General features: G+C 43.9%; 1 protein-coding gene across 9 annotated transcripts in view; it reads right to left on the bottom strand.

The window, feature by feature from the left end:
* EBF1 (EBF transcription factor 1) overlaps positions 1–14002 on the bottom strand; it is a 268328-nt gene that overhangs the window by 241292 nt on the left and 13034 nt on the right. For all 9 annotated transcript variants that reach the window (XM_064387562.1, XM_064387566.1, XM_064387563.1 and 6 more), the window contains exon 6: positions 8256–8324. In XM_064387562.1, the coding sequence (XP_064243632.1) occupies positions 8256–8324 (69 nt within the window). The remainder of the gene's footprint in view (positions 1–8255; positions 8325–14002) is intronic.

Raw genomic sequence — 14002 nt, 5'->3', positions numbered from 1 at the left:
CCTGGCACGGTGGGGGTGGGGAAGGGCGGGTGGCAGTGGGATACTGCTCCCTCAGCCCTCCCCAGAGCCCTGGGAAGGGCAAATGATGTCCCCAAAGGGAGGGGACAGCACACAGTGCCCCACCTCCCCTCTGGGAAAAACACAGGGTGCAGAGGGCAGCTGCTGCTCCAGCCCCAACAAAAAATCCCAAACTATTGCCAGACTCTGCTTCTTGTCAGATGAAGGGAATTTAATTTTGTCATAGTGAATGCTGTTAGTCTAAAAATCTTTCTTTGCTCTTGGACAAAAGCTTGTAATTGGAGAAATAGCTCTTTTTAAAGTTATCTTCATCTGCCTACACCTTTAGAGGCAGCAAGAAACCAAAGACAAAACAGCACTGTTCATAGCATTTCAATGATTGCTCTGAAAGGCTCTATATCTGGGTCACCTTACTACAGTCCAGCATATAACTTCAGTGACTTGATATAAAGCCTTTTAATAAGTAATTTCATATCATTCACATATTAACAGCAACAGAAAATTCATATTCACATTTCCTATTTCCAAATGCCTTTTTTAAAAAGAGGGTAGGAAATTATTCATCCCACTTTAAAAAGTAAAAGCCTCTAAAATACTGTCCTAGCAAAAAAGTAAACACCCAGTTGATACAGTAATATATTCTGATCACAAACTACCTATGCAAAGTTGCTAATGTGACACACTGGGAACTTTGTATGGGTTTTCTGTACTTTTCCAGAACTGTTACAGAAAAAATATCACGATGTTACAGGAAAAGGGGAAAATTCATACCAACATTTCCCACTACTATTACAGAGACTGGCTGCCTTCTGAGGACAGCGTTAAAACCATTTCTAGAAACTTAGTCATGATTTGCACAGTAACCTACAAATGTTTCTTACTCTCTTTTAACTTTATTAGTTAGATGTTGTATTAAAATTAAATACCTCCAGCAGGCAGAAGTGCCTGTGAATTTAACATAGTTATTTAAATAAGTGTGGCAAATTACTTATAAGAATACATTTTGGTGGCTGGAACATGAAAACATTTATGAAAACTCACATGAAGAAAACTACTCACACACCTCAGCTCCCGGAGAATAAAGCTTGGGTTGTGTTTTTATCCAGTAAACACTGGGATAGAGCTGAGATACATTTTTCATGTTCAGAGGAATTTTAGCTAATCTGCATTAAAACTGAGGATGATCTTTGCAAATACATTTCCCCATTGCTCTTATTCATGTATGCATTCCCACTGCGACAGCAAATATGGAAATAAATCAGGTGTTAAGATGGAAGAGGAAATTTATCCACTCCAGAAACTATGTGTGTATATATATATATATATATGCATATGAGAAAAAGACAAGGGTTTTTTTCCCCCCCTCAAAAAATCCCCACTCTTGAGAGAGAAGAGCTGGCACTGAGCTGCATGGAGCCAGGGAGCCCACTGTGCCCAGCACATCCTCCCTGCTGCAGGACATGCTTTGAAGAAGGAGCTCATATTAAGAAATCGATAGGTATGAGGAACACATTTGAAGTTTTGTGACAAGAAACAAAGGGATGGATCCCCCTGGCAGGCCCTGGGCTCCTACTGGGGCCAGAGCATTCAGAGCTTTCCTGGTGCTGCAGGAGGTCACTGCACCAACATTTTTAAAGTACCTCCAACCTCAAATACCCAAATTCTGCCACCAGAACAGAGCAGCAGAATAATCCATGAGGTCTCAGATTCCTTTGCACAAGAAAATCCACAAGGTCTTCAGGATGGACTTTGAGGACTAAAACAAGCCAATTCAGTCTCCTAAACTTGTTAACCCTTGTTGAGCAGGAGATTTTCAGGAAGAGCCCGAGGGATTTACTGACATGGACATGCTGGCCTTGGGGCAGCAGGGCCAGCACATCCCATGTGTGCACTCAAGTCACAGCTGGCCAAGCCCATGGCTGTGGATGAGCTCTGACAGCCAAATGCCAAAATCAGCAATCTTGTCTTCAGTTCCCCTCATCCCCAGGCCATTCAACACAAGCTTTTTTGTCTCCTTGGAAAAAATCTCAATTTTTACTCTGCATCAGGAGAACCATTTTTCCTCAGGAATGGGATCATCTCCCTGCTTAGAAATTACAGAGCATTCAGCACAATGAACCTGCTTTGCAATAGAAACCTCTGTTACATCACCAATGATATGAAATAGTAATAATCAAACATAAGATCACAGTTAACTAAAGCCCCAAACACTAGCTGTGGATTCACAAGGCATCACTGAGAGAAGCAAGTAACTATTAGAGTAGTGTGAAATGTTTGCAGTGAAACCCAAAACCACATAAGGCTTGCCTGGTTTGGGATTTAATAACAAACTGAAAACTCAGAGCAGGTTTGCTGAGAAACTCACAAACCTTCTGAGTGAGACTCAGACCAAATTAAGGTTTTGCATAATACTTCTGAGATCACACAAAAATTCTTATACTTGGAGGCAGAGAGAAGAGTAATCAAACAAACAATAAGCAGAAGCTGGTTTGACCCTGACCAAGTTCATTCAGCCCCAAGAGCAAAATAAAGGAATTTATAAGCAGCAGTGATATTTGCCAACCCCAACAGGCTGAAACCAAGAGATTTTTGCAAGAATCCTTACAAAGTTACCCCCAGCTCTAGTGATTTCATCACCAGAAAGAAGGCTGACACCACATGCATGAGGAGCACTGGTAGAGAGGCAAGCATGCAAGCCTGAATCTCACTGTGAGAAGCCTCTACTGATCAGTCTCCCATTTATCTCACAACAGCACAAAATGCCTTTGGTTGCCTAAGTCATGTGGGAAATGTTCTGGGTAATGCTTCTCAGCTGCATCAATCACAAGTAAATCCTGGAGGATGTGTGTTTGGGTCCCTCCCCTCTCAGAAATGTGTGGGCTCACAGGCTCCCGGAGCTCGCATGAAGCGCTCGAGGCCAACTTCTGTCTCTGAACACCCTGCTCAGAGGCCCAGGGGGTTTAGGCAGCACAGCCTGAAAAGAGAGCCTGGGAGACATCTCTGTGCAGTGCTGGGGGTAGCTCTGTCACCCAGCTCCTGCTCCTCTGACTCCTCCCTGATGGATCAATAACTCCCACCTAGCTCTGCAAGGGGCACAGCAATTGGGAGGCTGGGGTGGTTTCCAGCACAAAATTCCAGATAACAGCAAAATATTCACACCCAGGCACATTTTGCACCTTGGATGTTTATCAGAGTGCTCCATGCCTGCCGTCCTGCTCCTTCTGTGTGGGAAACCCACCCAAGGAGCCAGCAGTGGTGGGACCCCCAGGCTCCCATAGCCCATCCCTGGTGTGAGCAATGGGGAGCAGGGCACGGGCAAACACAGCTTCCCCTGACTCCACACAGCCAGCTTCTGGTACTGACATGGTCAGGGAGACAAGGATAGCACCAGGACAGGGCAGGAACCTGCACTCCTGCCAAGAGGCCACTGCCAGAGCAGCCGGCCACTTTGCTGTGCCACCAGTGCTGTGACGAGCCCACGTCCCTGCAGGCTGGTGGGGATCAGCTGCAGCACTGACCCCATCCCCTGAGCAAAGCATCCCTCAGCAGCTCCCTCTCAGCAAAACCCACCTCATCCCCTCTGCTGCAGGGCAGGTTCTGCCTGCATCTCCTTCCCCCTTTCTCCAGACATGGAAAGCTACTGCAAAATGCATTATTTGCACATCTCCTTAAGCAGCGTGTTTGTGGGGAGGATGCAGGGAGTGTGATACAGTCCTCCCAGTCTCTTTTCCACCTGCCTGTTATTTAGGGTGAAAAGATGATCAGGCTTGTAAAATACAATCCACTACCTGATGACTTGTAAAGCAGTAAAACAGAGGTAATGAGTTTTTCATGTCCTTGCACAGTGAAATTCTACCCACAAACATAAAACTTTTCAGGTTACAGGCAGAAAGATTTCAAACCCATCTGTAGGTGAGTTGGCTGGGTGTGCTGGGACAAGTTACAGAGAGCCCAGATGAGCATCCTGCACATGTTGGGAGCACAGAGGCCTTTCAGACACTGGTAGGATGTCATCCATTAAAATGTACTTTGGTGTCATCTGATATCAAGGTATAGGAAATATTACAGCCTCCAACCCATGAGTCCACACCCTGCTCCATGGACAAGAGCTCTGATGGCATTGGAAAGGCACAAACCCCCTCAATGCTCCCAAACTGCATCCAAAATGCCACATGAAGACCTTCAGTGTACCACCAGAGCAGGGCCAGGAGAAGCCCTGGCCACCCCCTGCCCCCAAAGGTCACACAGTCCCTCCCAGGGGAGCTCCAGCACAAAGCCCCTTCACTTCCACCTCACCTAAAGATTATCAATCCAAAAGATAGACAGAGGCCAGATTCTCACTACAGGTCCTGCCTCTGTTGGTCAATATTAGCAAAGCCAATCCCAGGTCACTGTCATCAGCCTGCTCAAGTACTCTGGGAAGAAGCAAAATTTGGGATGAGCCAGGAACTGCCTATTTCAGCCCTTTTTCCATGCAATGTCTCAAGCAGGATATATGTGATATATATGGTATATATATTTTCTGCCACTATATTTGGGGTTGCAGTGGCCATTCCTATTTTATCAGTCAGTAGGACTCCTATTGACTGGATGCAGCCATAAAAGGTAAAAAAGCCCCAGCAGGCAGTGGTAACACCATTAAATATTGGTCCTGACAATGGTAAATTTGGTTTAAAAGTTTGGAACAGAGTGCCAAGAGAGGAGCCTTTTTCCTGAACCAAGGAATAACATAAAGCCCCACTTTCTCCCCTATGTGACTTTTGTCATTATCATCTTTTCTGATTCTTACAAAGCAAACCTAATTAGGAAGCTCTCTCATTAGTCTTCCAGAAAAATTAGCACAGCTTATGCTAATTACTCCTGTAAAATTTAATAAACTCGTTGAAATGGGAATAGTCTAATGAGGTTTTATTTATTGAACTAAGATAACTGTAAGGAAAAAGGTTAGGATACCAGGATATCCAGAGTGGTAATAAAACCACAATTTATTCAATTTCTTCACAGGAATTTTATTGCAAACCTTTTAAATTCAAATATGAGTTACAATTTGAAAGTTAAATCAATCTAGAATTTAATTTAATAACAGGAAGTGCTCTGTGTTTTCTTTAAGTGTGATTACAATACAGCCCTGCCACTGCACTCGTAGGAGGAATTGTGCATTTGTATTGTGACAATAATACCCCTTTTAAAATGAGTTCCTGTTCATCAGATCTTCATCTCAACACATGTAACTGGATTAGCAATAAAATATACAGGCTATGCTAAGAAGATGATACAGACACACACAGGTTTCCAAGAAACTTCCTTGGGATGACTGCTCTGTAATCATTATAAACTAATTTTGTTCTCCAGAGAAAATTTAAATCACTGTTTTATAAGAGTATAAATTTCTTTAGGTCTCTTTCACTGCTGTATCTGCTGCTACTATAAAAGAGCAAAGTATAAAACAATTTTATACAGAATAAAGTCATATCCCTTTTCAAACACAGCTACAGACTTTCTTTCTTAAAACCCACATTTTCATTAAAGAGAAATTTACAATTTGATTTCACATATATCCAGGGTTTGAAGGAGAATACAACACATGTAACTTTGAAGTTGCCAAAGAGCCTTTTCTCCAAGTTCACCAAACCACCACAAAGCCAGAGCCCTCTCTATCCCAAGTGTCTCCAGCCTCATCAAAGAGAATTAATCAATCCCAAATAGTACTCCAACTTGTCAGAAGAGGATAACATTTCCATGTAAGTACATATGTCAAAAATCCCATGGATAGATTCTATGTTAAACTCTATGTTAGGTCAGGGTCTGAGGATTCACAAGATTTGATGCAAGAGTTAGATTAAATCCATAGGCAAAGACTTGATCAGAGCATCAGGCATGTGGGAGTGCTTTAGCCCAAATGGTAAATGAGTTCTCTAAGCTCAGTGCAAATAAAAATAACTAAATATGGCTTTGCATATCAATTGACATAATAGTTAAAAACTGTGTGCATGGAGAAGTGACAATGGAGCACAAGCAAACACATGGTCTGACTTCTGCAGGCATTTTAATCACAGAACAATTTTAAAGGACTCGTTTTCAGGTAAAAAGGCTCTGTATAAATCACTTCATCCTTTCCAAACCAAAGGGGACAAGAAAAATGAATAGGATAAATGTCACAAGAAACATCACTAAAGCTACTAACTGTATAAAGCACATACTTGCTTGGCCTAAATTGTTTGAACTAGCCCCAGCCAAGAAAAGGTTTTAAGTACCCTACTGGGACAGATGCGAAGCGGCAACAATAGAAGCCACACTAATGCAATCCAGGTAACACAATCCTGTTTCAAAAACACAGGGAGGGCTAATTACAGTACTGCTGAGTCAAATTTCTTATGCCATTGCAACCCACAGGAACAGGTCAAAATCAAGTGTTATTCAAACCACAGTCATATCAACCTCCTGTATCAAAGTCACAATTTAAAACCAAGTGAAGAACTTAAAAGCTTAACCCATTCACAAGCCAAGTGTGATCCAGTGCGGGTGGCGAGGCAGGGTTTGTATTATCAGCTTGGAATTGTGTTTACCTTGCATTTTAAGAACAAACTTCAAAATTGGTAACTATTGCATCAATTCATGTAAAGACTGAGATATGGATCACTGCTAGGAAGCTAAAGCTGGTTTTTTTTCCTGCACCTATTTTCCTCATTTTGCAGGAAACATGTAACAGACAGCATCTCTGGCTTTCAAAATTTAAAATTATTTGCAACTGGCAGTTTTGCATACTAGATAGTTAAACAAAATATTTCTGTAAACCTGCCATTAGCATCTTAACATCTCACTTTCCAGTACAATGAAAAATTCATGTGAATTTTGTAGCTTTCATGTTGCTGAAAATGCCACTCTAACACCATGTTTATAGCGTTCAGCTCTGCAGCATGCTTATAAAACACAGCTCTCTACAGGTTTCACTGGGGGGCTTTCCCCCACACACACTTCCTCTGGTGCTACCTGATGCTCAGAGAAGATGAAAATATGCCTAGTTAAAATAGATAGGGATATCTTCTGAGATTTAAACATTCTCAGGATGACTTATTACAGCTAATCAAAACATCTGCTATAAGCATCCAATAAAAGCACTTTCCTACCCAGCCCATGCAAGAGCTGGGAGCTGGGATGAGCACAAGGCTCTGGACTGCTCTCCAGTGGAGCCCCCAACACATCAAACCCACCTCACCTTTCATAAAATGGATGCTGTGGAATGGAAGATGCTATTAACTTCATACAGCAAACATAATTCAGACAGCAATGCAAGGAGAGGCAAATGCTCTGTGCCCTCATCCCTGTGTGTTTGGGGCCCCTCTGTTCACAGCTCAGGGCAGGGTGTTGCTCTCCCCAGCCCTGACAGACTCTTTTGGTGCTTGGTGGCCCTTTAACTCCTCTGGAGTAATGCTGCACAATACCCTGGCTATCCCACACGACTTTGGACAACACATTTGGACAATAAAAATGTAAAAATGTTTCTTTGGCTATCATTTTGCATAATTGGCAAGCAACAGAAACTACACATGGCTCAGAACAACAGGAATAGATGCATTGTACTACAATGATTTACTCAGTGATGTCAGATTAGCAATATGGATCTGTTTAAAAACACAATAATTAAGACAGGCAAAAATGAATTAATCAACTGACAATACAGTCAAAATAGTATTCCAACCAAAGAAAATAAGAGGAGGGAAAAAAACCTTACATTGCAGATCTATTTTCTTAACTGTTTTTATGCATAAATAAAAGCCTTAAAATGTAGATGGATTGCATCCAACAGAACTACAGTAGCTAAGTGATAATGATTCAAACATTTTTCAAATAAAAGTTAAATATTTATAAGCACCCAACCACATTTCATAAATCACAAACTATTATTATTTTATTCCTGAAGCTTCCCTGGCAGAGCATGTGAATTGAGTCACAGAAAGTCAGAGAGAAAAATCTCCTCTTTATGCACATGAATCAGTTACAAGAGCTGGAGCTCTCCACAGAGCAGGGCGCTCCAGTATCCCTACATTTTCCCACATATGGCCCTTCCAAGGCAATCACAACTGCAAAGCACAACCAATTCTGTATCAAAAAAACCCAAAATTTCATCCGCATAGCCTCCTAATTCTTCCCCATTAGCAACACGGGGCAGGTGTTTCATTATAATGAGGAGAGGGAGGAAGGAAAAAAAAATGGAAGGAAACAATAGCAGTCCTTACCTGTCAATTATCACTGGATCTGATGGAGTCTCATTTCTGTTGCCACAGCTTTTCTTGTCACAACAGCGGCTACAGAGCAAAAGCGAAAGGATTTAGTGCGACCATTACACTGTAAAATCATCATTACGAACATGTTGGGTTCAAATTGCCGGCTCGAGTTACCCTGCCGGCCCTGCCTGCAAATCAGTCAAATGCACTGGGTCACATATGGGTTAATTACGATGTTTAACTTCTTGCACAGCTGGTTAGCAACGGAAAATATAAAAAGAGAGGGGTTTTGCCCCTTTCACAAATAATAATTCAAGGATCGCCCAAAACAGGGAGAGCTGCCTATTTGTAGCTTCTTTTCCGCGGGGTTTAACAGTTGTCCCGCAGACGCTGGCACACAAAATAAGGCAGATTTTTCCCTGCTGAGCCTGGTTTTTTACATTTGCTTAACGCTTGTGTTACACATCCACAAGATATTCCTGCTTCCACACAATTCCCAGCTACTGGCAAACCTCCCCCCAAACTCCGAAAGCACAATTATTCTCCCTCTAAGAAACGCTGGTGTTAATGGGGGAGCTGAAATGCAAGCAGCAGCAGCGGCTTTTTATGCTCGAGCGCGCCTGTTTCCCCAAGTTTTCTGAGCATGTTAATGATCACTAATGCCATGGAGAGCTCTGCTCCGGTGGCTGCTGCCCTGCGTCAGGTCAGATACAAAGCAGGCATGTGAAATACAAGCTCTGTCTCCCAAAGCTCTGCTCCATGGCTGACCTCGAGGCTGGGATTCTTTTTTGAGCTAAGGTGGCTCATTGTTTCCTCAGAGAAGTTAAGTTGGTGGTTTTTGGTGATTCCTTGTCAAGGGTTGTTTGTCGGTAAGGAGGCATAAATAAATTGCAGGTGAGTTTGTAGGTGAGGTACATGTTCCTGCTCCAGGTGGGAATCCCTCCTGGTGCCTCTGGAGCTGCCCTGCTCTTCCCACCAGCCCATCTAAACCCACGAGACCAAATCACAGCCACAAAGGTCAGCAAAGCCTTTAGATTTCACCCACCCACTCACCCCAGGGAGAAAACCCCCATCTCGCAAGGAAAGATCCTGCTTGTTGATGTCCCTTAACAGAAAATCCCCCAATGAAGTCAAGGAGTCAAGAAATAATAATTAAAAAACCAAGAATCTCCTGACTTTCCCAAGTCCTTCTTGGTCCCCAAGGATGTGCTGGACAAAGCCTGGGCAGCTGCAGGGACCCCAACCCACGATGTCCCCAAGTGTCAGGCAGTGAGGACCACCCTGGCTGCTGTCCCTGGCCAGACCTGAGCACATCTCAGGTTCAATAAACATCCTGGTCAGCCTCAACCACACACAACCAAATCTTTGGAAACCACTTCGTTTGTTCCCAGTGGCATCCCAGGGACCTGCACCTCGCCTGTGTTTCAGCAGCTGTCAGGAGGGACCACTGCTCACTCTCCCTCTCAGATGAACTATTTTCCTTTCCCCAGAAGGTGGAAGAACATCAGGGCAGGAAGAAGCCCTCAGAAGTGCCACGCTATATAAATAGCCTTGTTGGGACTATGACAAAGGTTCTCTTGTGTTGCTGAACAATAGAGTGAATAATATACAGTTACCCACCAAGATTAGCAATAAAGCAACTAACCACACTAAAGATAACAAAAAAGGGGCCTTTTACAAAAACAGCCTGTTTAAACATGGCTTTAAAAAAATATAATAATTTTGTTTTCAAAGAGAGGAAAATACATAATTCTTTTCACCGCAAAAAGCTTCAAGGCAACTATTCAGGGCTGAAACTTTTCACAGTTAACACATGTGCGGTATCTTCATTTCGGTGGAAGTTACATTGTTTGGGATTGCCAAAAAAAACTGCTTAATTTTACAGCACAATACCACAATTGATCCACCAGAAAATGCCAGAGCCTTGGCATCCTGAAAGTATTAAAATTTAGGAAGGAATAAAATATGCTGTAGGTAAATAGTCATGGGGACGTTCAGGGGCTTTTTTGCCTATAAAAGGACTTGTCATTGGAGTGCAGCTAGAATGTGTGGGGTGAGAAAATTTACCCACAAACAAGGCAATAAAAACTGCTAATCATTTTTAAATGATTAAAATGTAATTAGAAACAGAGTTGGCACAAGTTAAGACAATGCAGTTCTTGTGACTGAAGTGAATCAGGGCTAGTCCTGACATTCTCCCAGCAGACTGGAGGGACAGAAATTGCCACACTTACTCAGGCAAGCAAAGGTTCCCAGGCTCCCAGCACAAGATGGGCAAATACCAGCATCCACACACCACAGGGCTCAGAGGTTGGCACCTTCCTGGGCATTAACCCAGAGGGAGAGGCAGCCACGGGGGCCTGGGGACAGGAACACCTTTGTCTCACCTCCTGCCCCAAGCACTAGGCACTGACCAGTGGGGACAACCCAGCTTTGAGAGCAGGAGAACACTTCCCTGCTCCTCAGGTGGCTCCTTAATTGAGGTACCTTCCCAAAGTGCACCCCAATAGTCCCAAATGATAACAAGAGACCTCACTCCATGACCACAGTCTGAGGGTGATGTAGAAGGACTGCATGGCTGGCACATCCTACCATTGAGTGGCTCTCTGGTATGAAAGGAGACCCTGAATGTTCCTCCATGATCTACAGGATTATATTTTAGAATTTAATTTGCCTTTTGTGTTTCCCCCCCCCCCCCCCCCCCAGCAGCAGAATTGGAGGTCTCTTCACTCCAGTCTTTCTATGCAGAGAATTAAAACATCACGCAGATCTTGAGTTTCAGACCTGGTTAAAAGTGCTTTTAATTCAATTTCCCTCAAAAGCTTTGGCTTTTAGTGCCTACTTAGCACTTGGAAATAAGTTCCTAAATATTCAGCACCCTTTCTCCTTTCCCTGAAATAATTTTAAAATTCCCAGGAGCTTCTCCAAACCACTCAGAAACCCTCCAGCTCCCAGCAAGGCTCTGTGCAAGAGCAAGGAATGCCAGGAGGACAAGGATTTGTCTTTGCTGTTCTTCCACAACACATCTCCCCAGGTGAGGCCAGGAGCCACGGCTTGGACACAATTCCATGCTGGCCCACAGGAAAATCCTACAAAAATTGATTTATTTGTGGGGTTTGCTTGTTTTTAAAACCAGTAGTCCTTGGTAGTAATGCAGTCTTCCAGCATTTCCAGCTTCCGCTCCCCATCTCCGAGCTCCCGCTGCTGTTGCCACCCTCATGGCTCATTCCTGAGCCCCTCACCATCTCTATCCTGCTCCTCCCCAGCCCACCACCACTCCCAGAGTTTATTGCTGCTTTTCTCCTCGCCCCAACCCTCTGGGGACCTGCTGCTCTCCTGTCACCTTGCTCCCCATCCTCCTCCTCTTCCCTTCCTCGTGCCCGAGGATCTCTGCCCGGGCCCACAGGACGAGGCCTCCTCACCCCAACCCGGCCCTGGCCGTGCCCAGCCTGGCGCGGTGGCCGGAGCGTCCCCGTGCAGGAGCCCTGCTTTGTGTACCCTGGGACAATGAACAATGAGGAATTAGGGGCACGTGGCCAGCACCAAGGAGACTTTGGCTGCCAGGCCCCAACAAGTCGCCAGCGAGGGCGGGTGGGAGATGTGGCACAAGGTCCCAGCGAGGTGGGATCCCTCCCACCAGCGATGCCATCAGGACAGCCCCTGCCCCAAACAGGCTTCTCACCCTGCAGCGTGGAGGTGTGGGACCCCCTAGCCAAAACAGCTGGAGGATCTTATTTTACACAGACAAAACCCATATTTTACTCCAACCTCATTCTCAGAAATCACTGAACCATTTTAGCTGAAACTTTCCAAAGAAAGTCAGCCTGAGGCTGACACCCTGCAAAGGATATTTCAGCCAGAACAGTTTAAGTTTGGCAAAGCTGTAAGCCACTGAAGGTTTCATAATGGAAATTGTTGAGGCAATATTAACTATAGATGTCCCTCCCCATGCTGCCTACAATACTAATAAATTCCACTGAGGTTGTGAATTCTCCCCAGCTATTAACATTTTCACCAACAGTGTAGATTTTTATATCTGACAAAACACAATGAAATCCTTTGAAATAAACAGCTACCTGAAGCAAACCTCAGCTTCGCTCTCCTACCACAGCCAGGACTCTCTTACACATTTGAATTCTTTGTCTCCTCCGTGCCGTAGCTGTAGTACACTATAAATACCCAGCTTTGTCACATAAATGCAAAGTTTTATTGTGCAGTTAGCCTTGATAGAAAGCACTGCTGAAAGTTGTTTAGAAATTAAATATCTAAAACAAGCTATTTTAAAATACAGAGCCCTCACTATTTCATGTCTGAAATGAAGAAATTTCATCTTAGGGAGAGCAAGCTGTCTTTCACACCATATGGCTAATGGTAGTGCATAGCAATTAGCTGGGCTGATTAATGGGGAACAGACTCTAATTTTATGCTTATAATTGAGGCTGCATTTGCACCCCTGGTGCAAATTCAGCACATCCCAACTTCCACTTACAACAGGCAAGAAATCAAGAGAAACAGAATGGTGTGGAGAGAGAATTTTTTCCCATTCCAGACCCCTAAAGAGCATCAGATTTGCAATTTAAAAGCGTGTTAGCAGCACAATAGATGACAGATTTGTGCAATAGGGTCAAGCGGCCTGGTAAACAAACAGCACCCTCTTACACACGTATGGGCAGCAAAGGAAATATCTAATATGAGCCATAAGAAATTTGAATATGTCTCCCTCACCCCATCAGGAACACAACATTTGCCTGCTACAGTCAGTTTCGGTTTTTTCTACCCCTCCACCTTATGGCCATGAAACACAAAGCAAGGGCTAGCAGTAAATAAATAGGAGGAGAAGAATAAAGCTTCTGAGCCAGAGAATTTTAAGAACAAAGAAAGTGCAAAGTGCTTTAATAAAGGGAATGACTGTGCATCTTTCCACATTCCCAGAACAGAAATAATTTTGTCTCAGTCACAGTATATTGAATGGCTATAAATCTGTGATGTGGGCATTTGGTCTTCTGGTTAAAACTCAGCCCACTATATAAAGTTTTCATTTGCTTCTTACACTTTATGTTTCTGAACTATCTGTAAGGAAATTAATTCTTTAAAGTAGTGGATTCTGGCTCAGTGAGTCATTCCTACCACCAAACCTTGCTGGTTAAGGATCAGGAGGACACATCACCCAGGACTAATAGCAGATTAAGACCCTGACACTGCAGGCACTTGAACTTGTGCTTAATTTTACTCATGTGCCCAGTCCCACTGTTTTACTGGTCTGTTACAGGAGAAAAGTAAAAGGCACTTGAGTCTTATCAGGTCAGGGGCCTCCTTTAATATTTCCATGAATTGTTCCTAGCTAGGTATCCAGTGTGAAAGTCGTGCTAATTGGGCCAATGAATTTTAGGACAATTACAAGTTGTCAACATGACTGGGATTCCATTTGAAAAGGCAGAAGTGGCCTGGAGTCCTCAGCAAAGCAACGAGGCTCCCAATGGCAGCAGAGGCTCAGGCACCTCTTGGAGCTGCTGATTGTTCTGCAGCTGCAAACCAATGGTTTTGGTTTCCTGAAAGAAGCAGCCTAGAAAAGCAAGACATGAAAACTAAAGTCCCCCAAAATCCTGCTGCAAGGAAGAATTTGAGGCAGGGGCTGTGCAGGGTTTCACCCAAGCTGGCAGGGCAAGGAGAGCAACTCCTCTGCCTTCGTCACAGGGTGCTACACACCAGCAGGGATTTAGCAGGAGGAGCTGTCAGTGGAGGACAAAACATGCAGATCC

This window comes from Passer domesticus, chromosome 13, assembly GCF_036417665.1.
Source record: "Passer domesticus isolate bPasDom1 chromosome 13, bPasDom1.hap1, whole genome shotgun sequence".
Taxonomy (NCBI): domain Eukaryota; kingdom Metazoa; phylum Chordata; class Aves; order Passeriformes; family Passeridae; genus Passer; species Passer domesticus.
The sequence above is the reverse complement of the archived record's forward strand: the minus strand, read 5'-3'. Positions and strand labels throughout refer to the sequence as shown.